This window comes from Malurus melanocephalus, unplaced genomic scaffold, assembly GCF_030028575.1.
Source record: "Malurus melanocephalus ecotype Western Australia unplaced genomic scaffold, MMel_1.1 scaffold_17, whole genome shotgun sequence".
NCBI classification, from domain to species: domain Eukaryota; kingdom Metazoa; phylum Chordata; class Aves; order Passeriformes; family Maluridae; genus Malurus; species Malurus melanocephalus.
In genome coordinates this window covers 2,783,103-2,793,749 of record NW_026623249.1, presented here as the reverse complement: position 1 = coordinate 2,793,749, position 10,647 = coordinate 2,783,103, and the positions used below count along the sequence as shown (strand labels likewise).

The 10,647-nt window shown below is 57.1% G+C and overlaps 1 protein-coding gene across 2 annotated transcripts; it reads left to right on the top strand.

The window, feature by feature from the left end:
* Positions 1-34: 34 nt before the first annotated feature.
* On the top strand, positions 35-8,504 carry SUN2 (Sad1 and UNC84 domain containing 2). 2 transcript variants are annotated; one of them, XM_057388529.1, is made up of 18 exons: positions 35-122; positions 483-644; positions 1,203-1,375; positions 1,525-1,659; positions 1,849-1,944; positions 2,139-2,232; positions 2,424-2,494; positions 2,748-2,875; positions 3,213-3,434; positions 3,517-3,594; positions 3,677-3,720; positions 4,784-4,949; positions 5,036-5,263; positions 6,288-6,372; positions 6,463-6,578; positions 6,726-6,893; positions 7,314-7,406; positions 7,514-8,504. In XM_057388529.1, exons 2-18 carry the CDS (start codon positions 514-516, stop codon positions 7,625-7,627), a joined length of 2,142 nt encoding a protein of 713 aa, XP_057244512.1. In that variant the 5' UTR covers positions 35-122; positions 483-513; the 3' UTR covers positions 7,628-8,504. The 2 variants fall into 2 exon arrangements, with proteins under 2 accessions (XP_057244512.1, XP_057244518.1); XM_057388535.1 differs by having other exon boundaries at positions 35-126.
* Positions 8,505-10,647: the final 2,143 nt, after the last annotated feature.

Sequence of the window (10,647 nt, the reverse complement as noted above, 5' to 3'; positions counted from 1 at the left end):
GGGTCCGGGGGGAGGGCGGGCAGGCGGGTGCCGCCTTCCCCCGCAAAACAAAAGGGAGCGGCGGCGGCGAGAGCGGCCGGGAAGGACGGACGGGATTGTTCCCCGCTGCGCGGCACTTGCCAGTGGGTCTGCGAGGGGGGCGGCGCGGCGCGGGGGGGTGCGCGCAGGGCGGCTGGCACCGCGGCCTGGGGCTGGGGAAGGGAAAGATGGGTCCGGCCGGGGGCGCGGAGGGGCCGGGGGCACCTGCTCCCGTGTGGGCCGTCCGCGAGAGGGGAAAGAACGTGAAGGGTTTTATCGGCCTGTAAAGGAGGAGGCTCCATCCCGAGGCAGCCCACGGCCGCCAGGTCGGGACGGTGTTCGGTGTGGGCCGGGCCCTCTGTTACAGGGGTGGGGTCCCCGCGAGTGGGATCCCATCGGGTGCGTCCCTCCAGGGATCCTCCCACTGACACTTCCCTTTCTCCCTCGCCCCTTCACCCCTCCAGGTGAGCTGAGCCCCCACTCGGTGCTGCCGCCATGTCCCGCCGTAGCCAGCGCCTTGTCACCACCCGCTATTACCCSGGGGACGACGATGCCACGACCAGCAGCAGCAGCAGCACCTCTCTGCTGGGTGGGACACAGCTCCCCTTCAAGGAGACCACCGGCAGGTTAGTGGGAGCAGGAGCGGGGGGTTTCAGCGCTCCCAAATCTGACGGGGCGGGGCATTCCATCCCACACCAAGGATCGGGCACTTTCCTGGGTGGGGATAGCTTGCAGAAGGGAGCGAGCCCGACGCATTCTGGCATGGCCGCRGCCGCCTTGGCACTGGCTGTGCCCCTGCTCCGGCAAAAGCCCCGTTCTCCCTGTGCAGACACCTCCGCGTCCCCACGGGCCCGGCGCGGGAGCCTGCCGTGGGCGGCTGGGTGCCAGCTCCCGGCTGCAGCTGGATGGCGGCAGGGAGSAGGAGGGAGGAGGGAGGTGCGCTTCAAGTGCCGGCCGGAAAACCGCAGCGGTGAGAGCGGAAGCGGTGCCCGGCGACGGGCGGGAGGCCTTCGCAAAGCAGAGGTTGCAGCCTCCGAGAGCTGCCGCCATCCGGTGCGGAGGGAAGTGATGCTGGTCGAGTGATTGGGGTGAATTCCCCATTTCCCCCCATGGGTGCACTGTGATCCCCCCTCTACCCCTCTGTAACCGCACATGACTGATGAGCCTGTTCTCGCCTCCCGCAGGACGATCAGGAGGAAATCGAGTAGCACAAAGCGCCTTTCTCCTGCCCCCAGCACCCAAACCTCCTACTACAGCGAGTCCATGATGAGCGAGTCCTACCTGGGGGACAGCCGGGGCCTTGCTGCCTTTAGCAGCTCCATGCTGGATGATGACTTGGACAGCARCTCGTACTGGGGTGAGCCCTCCCTCTCTCCTAGGGCAGCTGGGGACCTCCCTGGACACATGRAGAGTGATGGGGCAACTGTCCAGGCCAGCTGGCTGGGTTGCCCGTTGTGGAAGTGATGATGGGTAATTTTTCAGTGGAACTCCRTGTTTTGGGAGCAGGTGGGGAGCTTTCCACCAGGAGGAGAAGAGGTACAGGGGACACCGAGTCCAGTAAGATCAATGGGGTGCTGGAGAGCAAGACGTATGACACCTACACATCTTCATCGGGATACTCCTCAGAGGATGACTATGCTGGTAGGGATACACCAGTCTCTGTAGTGGCAGGAATGCAAGGGAGGCATCAACAGGGGGAGCAGCCCAGGGCCTTGCTATACCCTCTGTGCTGCCAGTCCCCACTAGACGCCCCCACCCAGTGCAAAGCCTTTGCCGTGGGCAATGCATTGGGATGATGGCTGCATTGGTGACTTGCTTCTTCCTTTCCAGGTCACTATTACTCAGGCCAGAGTAGCTCTGGGTCAGGTCTGAGAACTGCAGCCTCCCGGGTGGGCTCCTTCCTCTGGCAGGTGTTCACCTCCCCAGGTGAGTGGGGGGAGGGCTGGCAAGAGCAGTTCTAGCAGCAGCATCCTTGCCAGTCAGCGCCTCTACTCTACCGGTGCTGTGTGTGCTGCTCCCTGTTCAGGTGGAAGGGTTTATCTTCCTTGTGGTGCCACCTGGGGCAGGGAGGGCACATCTCTGCCAGGACCCCTCCTGAGGCTCATTTTTTCTCCTGGCAGTTCGGTTCATGGTATGGCTGTTCTCAGGGCTGGCAGGGGCATGGCACCGCCTCACCGGCACGACTTCCCACCTGGACACTGTCCCCTTCTCCAGGTGAGCATAATGGTGGGACACCAGGGTGGGAGAAGCATGGGGAAAAYCTGTAGGACCCTGGAGAGGGGAGGCCCATGTGGGGTGGTGCGTGTCTAGTGCCAAAGCCTGGCACTTTCCCTCTGGTCCCCCATCCAAAGGTGGTGGAAAGTGGTTGCAGTCCTACAGATGCCTCTTTCTTCCCTGTGCTCCAGGCGCTACCCACGTCTGAAGAGGTCCCTGCTGCTTCTCCTGCTCCTCCTGCTCCTTGCTGCTGCTGCCTATGGTGAGCCAGCCTCACTTGATCTGCTRCCCTGAAATCTGGGGCAGTGCAGAGCATCCCACTGCCATCCCACTGCCATAGCTAGGGGATGGGATGGTCTGGAGCTCAGTGTTCATGGCTTCTGGTAATGTGGTCCATCTGCACCCCTCTGATGGRGTCTCCTGGTAATCCCGGGGGATGCTGATGGCTGAGCCTCTGCATGTCCACCCTGTCCACCGCTGTGGCCCATTACCATCTCATCCTTCTGTGTGCCCAGGAGCTTGGTACTTCTACCCATATGGGCTATCGACACTGAGCCTGCCTTCCTTCCCGTGGTGGGGAACTGGAAGGCTTTCCTCCTCCTCTGATGTTCCTGGGGCAGGGGACCTGACCACGCTGGACCAGGTAAGCTTCAGCAAAGGCGTGGTGGCTCAGGTGGGATGAGTGCCTTGCATGGAGAGCTGGCTGAACAATTGCTTCCAGGGTATGAGGAGTGGTGGAGAATGGGGCAGATGATGGCTCCACACTGGCTTCCCCTGCTTGTGGCCATCTTACTCTTGRGCTATCCCCGGGATGGAGCAGGGAGAACATCTGCCTTCTTCTGGGAAGCAACAGATAAATAAGATGCCACTGACTCTGGGGAATGGGTGGGAATAGGTGGTCAGGGTGCTCTTTCACAGGGGTCCTGTGGAGCAGRCACTTCCCTGGGAAGCTGCATCACACCCTGTTTTTGTCATTGCAGGGGGGACACCCACTTCTGGTTCGCTTCCAGTCCCTGGAGAAACGCTTTGAAGCACTGGAGGCTGAGCTGTCGCGGTGGGAGCTGCGTCGTGGGGCAGCAGCAGTGACAGCAGGGGGAGAGCCACCCCCAGGGGACGTCCTTGCGCTGCTGGAGGGTCTKGTGAGCCGTCGGGATGCGGGGCTGAAGGAGCATCTCCGCACTGACATGACCAACCACCTCCAGGTGAAGGACACGGCAGGAACGCAGGGAGATGGGAGTGTGCAGGGCCAGGCTCTGATATTCCACCCTGTTCCTCATCCTGCAGGGTGAGCTCGATGCCCTCCGAGCTCAGGTGCAGAGGGATTTAGACGGGCACCTGGGGAAGATGGCACAAGCCTCTCAGGTAAKGGGACAAGCATGTGGTGGTACCTGGGCACCCTCACCAGTGGCGTCACAGGACTCACCCCTTCCCCTTTTCCTGGTAGGAGATGGAAGCACGCTTGCTGGAGCTGAACTCGGARTGGCAGAGGTAACTGGCTGTGGGGCAGAGCCATTGCTCTGTTAGGGGTAGGCAAATAGCTGGGTAGATTCCCCTCAGCCAAGCTTAGGGGGGGCTTGCAGGCCTGGTTTGCTTGGGACAAAGGAGAGAGGGAGAGGCATAGTCTGGGATGAAAAGCAAGGAAGGATACATATGTGGGTGTTGGTAGGAGCCAGCATTGCATCTTTGTGGCCAGAAAAACCAGTGGTATCCTGGGATGCATTAAGAAGGGCATTGTCAGTAGGTTGAGTGAGGTGATCTTGTTCCTCTGCCCAGCCCTAGTGAGGCCACATCTGGAGTGCTGTGTCCAGTTCTGGGCTCCTCAGCTCTAGTGAGACATGGAGCTCCTGGAGCAGGTCCAGCAGAGGGCTATGGAGATGGTTAAGGGACTGRACATCTCTTATGAGGAACGTCTGAGGGAGTTGGGCCTGTTCAGCYTTGAGAAGAGACAACTGAGAGGGGACCTCASCAATGTCTATCAATATCTGAAGGGATTGTGACAAGAGGTTGGAGCCAGGCTCATCTCAGTGGGCCCAAGCAATAGGACAAGAGGCAAAGGGCAGAAACTGATGCACAGGAAGTTCCASCTGAACATGAGGATGAACTTCTGTACTGCACAGTGCCCACACACTGGAACAGATTGCCCAGGGAGATTGTAGAGTTTCCCTCACTAGAGATATTTAAGAACCATCAGGAWGCAATCCTGTGCAATGTGCTKTGGGACAATCCTGCTTGAGCAGGTATTTTGAGCCAGATGACCCCTGTGGGCCCTTCCAACCTGACCCATTCTATGATTCTGTGGCTGGCAGGAGGGCTCCCAGGACAATGGCAGAAAATGATGGCTGCCACTGTCATTTTGCATCACTAWAAATGTGGCCATTCAGTTGAGGGGTGAGCTGGGGATGCTTTCCCATGGGGTGCAGAAGAGGTCACTGCCACTGGAATTAAAACTGGGCCTGGAGCATAGGCGATGTGTGATGAACCTCTTCCTCCAGTTTGCAGAGGGGATCTGGGCCTATTGGCACGAGGTTTTGTTACCTTTTTCTCGGCACAGCTCAGTGCAGGAGAGCCTGCGAAAGACCTTCCGGCAGGAGGTGGGCAAGCTGGAGCAGGAGGTGGCAGCGCTGAGGAGGGAGCTGGCAGGTCTCAAGTCAGACCAGGAGGTGATGGGGAAGCACGTTGACGGGATACTGGAGCAGCTGAAGACAGTGCGGGCTGATGTGAGTCCCCAGTCCCCAGCCTGTTTGGCGGAAGGGCGAGCAATGGTCCCTGTCCCAGGGCTGAGCTCTTGTCCGCACCGTTTCAGCTGGAAGCGCAATTCCCGGTGTGGATCAGTCGGTTCCTGTCGCAGTCCCAGCAGGATGGTGCTGCTGCCTTCATCCTCCAGCAGGAAGACTTGCAAKCAGAGCTCCAGGCTCTGGAGCGCAAGATCCTTGCAAAAGTCTTGGAGGACCGGAGATTGTCAGCACGGGATGCTCAGGCTGGTATTGGAGTGGCCCTGCGGCAAGGAGGGACTGCAGGAGTKACAGAGGAGGTGAGTGCTGACCTGAGCCCCAGGGACATGAGGTGACCACAGGTGTGGGGTTGGGGACTGTGCCCCGCTTCGTGTGTGCAGGGGGCTAGCATGTGTTCATGGCTGAGCTGTTGGGATAGCCCCCACAGCTGGCACATTGATCCTGGGCTCACAGGATGAAAGAGCACCTTTGAAATTCCTTCTCTGCCACTCACCTTCTTGGGCTGTGCCTGCTCTCTGCTCTGGAGGGGGTCACAGGTGCAAGACTCTTACTGTCTTAAAGTCCAAGCTTCTGCTTGCATATSCTTTACCCAGAACGTGGGACAGGTGCCAACAAGGCTTCCATGGGTGGAGCATCTTGCTTACCCCCATTCTTTAGCAGTGCCACTGAGTTGTTTGGTGCAGAGCATTTCAGCAGAATGACACCAAGGGGAAAAAATGAGCCTGCTTACTTTGGAAAGTGTTGCTRGCAATTCCCTGGGGAGGTAGTGGAGGGAGGGATCAAGCTGGGATTAGCAGTCCCCATAGTGTGTGCAAGCTTTGTGCACTCTGTAAAGTTTAGACTCAAAGTGCTAAACTGGGTGCTGCAGGGTCCTAGCTCCTTAGGCTGCGTTTGGCTCCAGATGGATGCTCCAGCCATCTCCTTGTTTTCTGGATGGAGGGAGCTCCCATCAATTCTGTGGGACAAGGCAGGAGGGGCCAGCAGATGAATGATTGAGGGTGGTCTGTCCGGTTGTGTCTGGTAGTACCTCTAGTCTCTCTCTCCAGCCCCTCTTGGGGACAGACAAGTGCAATGTTGCCTGGGTGCTGCCCCTTCATTGCACAGTTCCTCTCCCCTGGAGTATTTTTAGCAACCTGTAAGGAGGCTTCCCAGCCAAACACGTGTCCTCTCATTTTTGCCGCGGTGATTCATCCCCTGGCTGTTCTATCCCCTGGCAGTTTTGTGGGGAAGTCCTTGCACCTTCTGTCCCTGCAGGGGCAGGCACGTGGGGGGGCGGGATGCCTGCCCCGGTCCTTCACTCTGTTCCCTCTGCTCCCGCTGCAGCAAGTGCATCTCATCGTGGGCCAGGCCCTGAAGCGCTACAGCGAGGACCGTGTGGGGATGGTTGACTACGCCCTTGAGTCGGCAGGTCGGTGCTGGGGACAAACCAGCTGTCRGGGGGAGGTGACTTCAGGGTGCTGGTGTGCAGCTCACCTGCTGCCAATCCCTCTCATGCCAGGGGCCAGCGTCATCAACACTCGCTGTTCAGAGACCTACGAGACCCGGACAGCGCTGCTGAGCTTGTTCGGCATCCCGCTCTGGTACCACTCGCAATCCCCCCGTGTCATCCTGCAGGTGGGCATTGAGGGGCACGACTGGGCTGGTTCTTGTGTGCTTTTTATGGGGCTTTGACTATTGCTCCAAGCCAGCAGCCAGGCTGGTGGGAGAAAAATAACACTGATGTTGGTAACATTGCTGGTGTTCTCACTTCCATGCTCATAGCCAGATGTCAACCCTGGGAACTGCTGGGCGTTTCGTGGCTCCCAAGGCTTTGCTGTCATCCGCCTCTCTGGCATCATCCGCCCCACAGCTGTGACGCTGGAGCACATCCCAAAAGCCCTTTCACCCCAGGGGACCATCCCCAGTGCCCCCAAGGACTTTGCTGTCTATGTGAGTGCCCTCACCCAGACCCAAGGGAGGGTGGGGGGACATGGTGGGAGAGTGCAGGAAGGGAGGGCTAGCAAACCCCATACCTGGCATTGGGGTGCTCTGGGGAGGTTGGTCTTACCCTGAAGAAGGGGAAGAAGCAATACTGGTGGGGAGAGGGACAGCACCAGGTTTCGGATAAACTTTGGGGTGGACACAGGGACAAAGGGGYTTGAGCATATGTAACTTTTGGTCTCCCCTCCTTCATCCTTCTCCACTGGTCCCTGTTCCCATTTGTCTTATTTTGACCTGGAAGAGCAGGAGCGGGGGCCAAGCATGCTTGTGTGCCCCTCTCCCTCTTCTGCCCTGGATGTGTGCATCACCTCTGGTCTCCCTCTCTGATGACCCCTGGTTCTCCCCTTCTGCCTCCCTGCCCCTCCATAGGGTTTAAAGGAAGAAGGAGAGGAAGAGGGCCTTCTCCTTGGACAGTTCACCTACAGCCACAATGGCGATCCCATCCAAACATTTTACTTGGAGGTAAATGCTTTGCTCTTGGAGCACCTGACCCCCAAGAAGGAAATGAGGCCTCTGACATCTCTGAGCCTTAGAGAGGGCTTAAGTTTTTCTTTTCCCTCTTCCCTAAGGGTGACTCCATGGGCACATACCAGCTGGTGGAGCTCCGGGTACTGAGCAATTGGGGCCACCCCGAATACACCTGCATCTACCGCTTCCGTGTGCATGGGGAGCCAGCACACTGACCCCTGGCTCCGCGCGGGATGAGGATGCTGCCAGGCTGACAGCAGGAAGGGATGCATCTGGTKCACTGCTTCACATGTAGAAATCCTGGGATGTGCCAGCAGCCACAGGAAGCTGCTCCCCTGGGGGGAGGAGAAGAGCTGGTGTTGAAGGGGTGAGGCTTTCACTCTTCCAAGGACCGGGTGGTGAGGCAAGAGCATCCCATGTGAGTCCTAGCACAGCCTGGCTTGTTTTCAGTGCGTATGGGACATTTTAACTTTATAAGCTAACTTTGTATTGGGTCTGCGCTGCCCCTTGTCCCTATTGCCCCTCTCCTTTCTGCTGGTGTGTCAGCATTGCCAGGGCGTGGGAAAGGGGGGTGTCATTTTCTGATGTGCTTCATGCGGGCTTGGGCGCAATCAGTGTGTGGGACTGTGGTGCCTGGCCCGGTGCTGCTGGAGTAGGTGGGAGCCACTGGTCATGGCCACCAAGTCCCCTCCACACAGGGTCACTTCTCTTGCCTTGGTGTTGGTTTGGGTAAAGGTGTCCAGCCCTCAAATGGGCTGGCAGAGAGGAAATAAGACAGTATTACTGAAGTATTAACATGAAACTAATGGTTTGTGGCAGCAGGAGGAGAGGAGCATGGCACATGTTGGTGGCAGAGCCCACCTTGGTGCTGCCAAACCCTCTTGCTGCCAGTGGCTCAGTTGGGTCTTGGCGATGCTGTTGGCCTCCGTGGCTGGCTGCCTCCCCAGTGTTAAGCTTGACGATACTATTGAAAATTCCTGTTGCCTGCTTTTCCTTTGGGGTTTGTTCTGATATTTTTTTTTAAGATGGGTGGAGAGGAGGGCTATTTTCTAGTTGGGATGCTGGGATTGGGTTTTTTTTTTTGGGGGGGGGGGGGGGGGTGGGGGGGTGGGTTTGTAGTAGCAAAGGGAAAAAATACTTTCCATGCAATTTGTACTTAACCAGAGAATGTTACATGGTACCACTTGGATGAGTGGCTTAGATGTGGAGAGGGCTAGAACTTTGTTCAGTAGAATAGCGCACACCGTAGGATAAGCTAGGATAAGATGAGCAGAGCTGTTTTAAAATATGGGCCTCAAGTTGTTGGTGGCTTGGTAGCTGGACTCAGAAGCTGGGGTCCTCTGTGGACTGCTGCTGGTGGGGTGCTGGAGGCATTCCTGCCCTCTTTGCTCCTGATGTCCTCTGAGACTGCAATGCATGGCTGTAGTCTCTTGCCCATGGCTGCATCTGTATATACTTGACTGCCAGCARCTCGTGGGAGCTGCTGCCCCAGGGCTCTGCAGGGCTCTTGGGGGGGAGAAAGAGCAATCGCCAGGGTTTGCAGGTGCCAGCATGCAGAACCACCCTCCGCCTGCAGGGCTCCCTCAGTTCCCGGTCCCTGATGGCACATAGCGGGCTCAGGCTGACCTCCTTTCTCTTGGAAGGGCTCCCTTTCCCTCGTGTGCCCTCTCCTCACTGGCATTGCTCTGCTCAGGGTTCTCTGAGCCCTGGCTGTGGGAGGACTGGGCTAGAGCAGGACGGGGAGTCCTGCCTGCAGTGAGCATGTAAATCCTGCCTGTACTGTTGGGGTGGGGAGAGGCACAGCAGCGGTTTGCAGGAAGGATGCACAGGGACCTTCCCCAGGCTGAAGAGTGCCAGGGCCATCTGGCCCCTCTGCCTTCTGGCTGCCTGCATCAACAGTTTGGCTTATGTTCTTGGGTGGCGTTTACAGCCTCCAGCTTTGTCTTGTGTTTCATTGAAAGAAAAGCTAAAGGGCTCACGGTCAGTGTTTCAGCCCTGGCCAGTGCTGGTACCGTCCTTTCCCCTGGCACCATGAGAGCACCATGAATTAACTCCCACTCTCATGGTCTCTGCTTGAAGCACTGTAGGCATAGAAGAGGAAGGGAAGGGGCTGAAGAAGTTGGCTGAAGAAGTTGGCATCAGGCAGAGCTGCTGAGCCATGACTTCCCTCCATGCCAGCCAAGGGGGGTGAGGATGGTGGCAGCACATCCCCTCTGAAGGGGTCTCCTTGCTCCAAGCAAGGGAAGTGAGCCCAGAGGGCACAGTCCTGTCTCCAACAGGTTAAAATTACCCTGTGGAGTCTCTTGCAGAGCTGGGAGGCTCTGCTGCAGGGAGAAGGCAGACCTGGAGCCAGATCCAGGGACTATAAATTCTCTCCTATATTGAGCATAGTCTTAATTCTTGGCATCCACAGCCAAAGTTATTTTAAACTTGCCTACAGCTGCCTCTTTCCTTGGAGTCATGTTTGTGAGTGCACTGAGTACATGGAGCTGTTCTTTTATGAATGCCTAGACGTGTTCTGGGCTCAGCAGATCAGCTCCTGTATTTATTGGAATGATAAAAAGAGCAGAGATGAAGCTCTTTTTCCCATCTTTTTCTGGCTGCTGGAGCAATTGCCATAACCATGACCCCAGGAAAATCCTTTTTCTTATGTTCTTTCTGGCTTCCTGTCTCAGACTGTGAGGGCAGACATGGTTTTTGCCCAAGAAAAAATGGATTTGTGGTAAATCAGGCATGCTGGTGAGAGGCAGGAAAGTTGATCGCTTTCCCTGAGAATGGAGTTGTAGTGGGATCTCTGCTCCTTCCAAGTGGTGTTAACTGCTGGTTCTGGGTTAGGGAGCATTTGGCTTTACAGGGCAAGCTAGTCCTGTCCTTTGGCAATCAAAGTTTCTGCTGTTCCAAGTAAAAACCCCTGGAGACACCAGTAAGAGCTCATCTGGGGCTTTAAGCTCTTCTCTAGCTGATTTTAGAGGCCTCACCCTGTCATCTGTGTGAGGATCCTCAGGAACATATGCTGAAGCTACGTGTGGGTTTTCAGCCCCAAATTCAGCATCAGTACTGGGCTGCAGGCTGAGCACCTCTACTGAGTGCCCTGGGGCCACTGCCTCTCCAGATGTAGCTTGCAGCATTTCTGCAGCACTTCCCAAAGCTGCAGAAGAAGAGGGCACATAAAATTGCTGCTTCAGCATGTGCATCTCTGCCCAGGGGTATTTAATCCTAGAGCTGATGCTGAAGA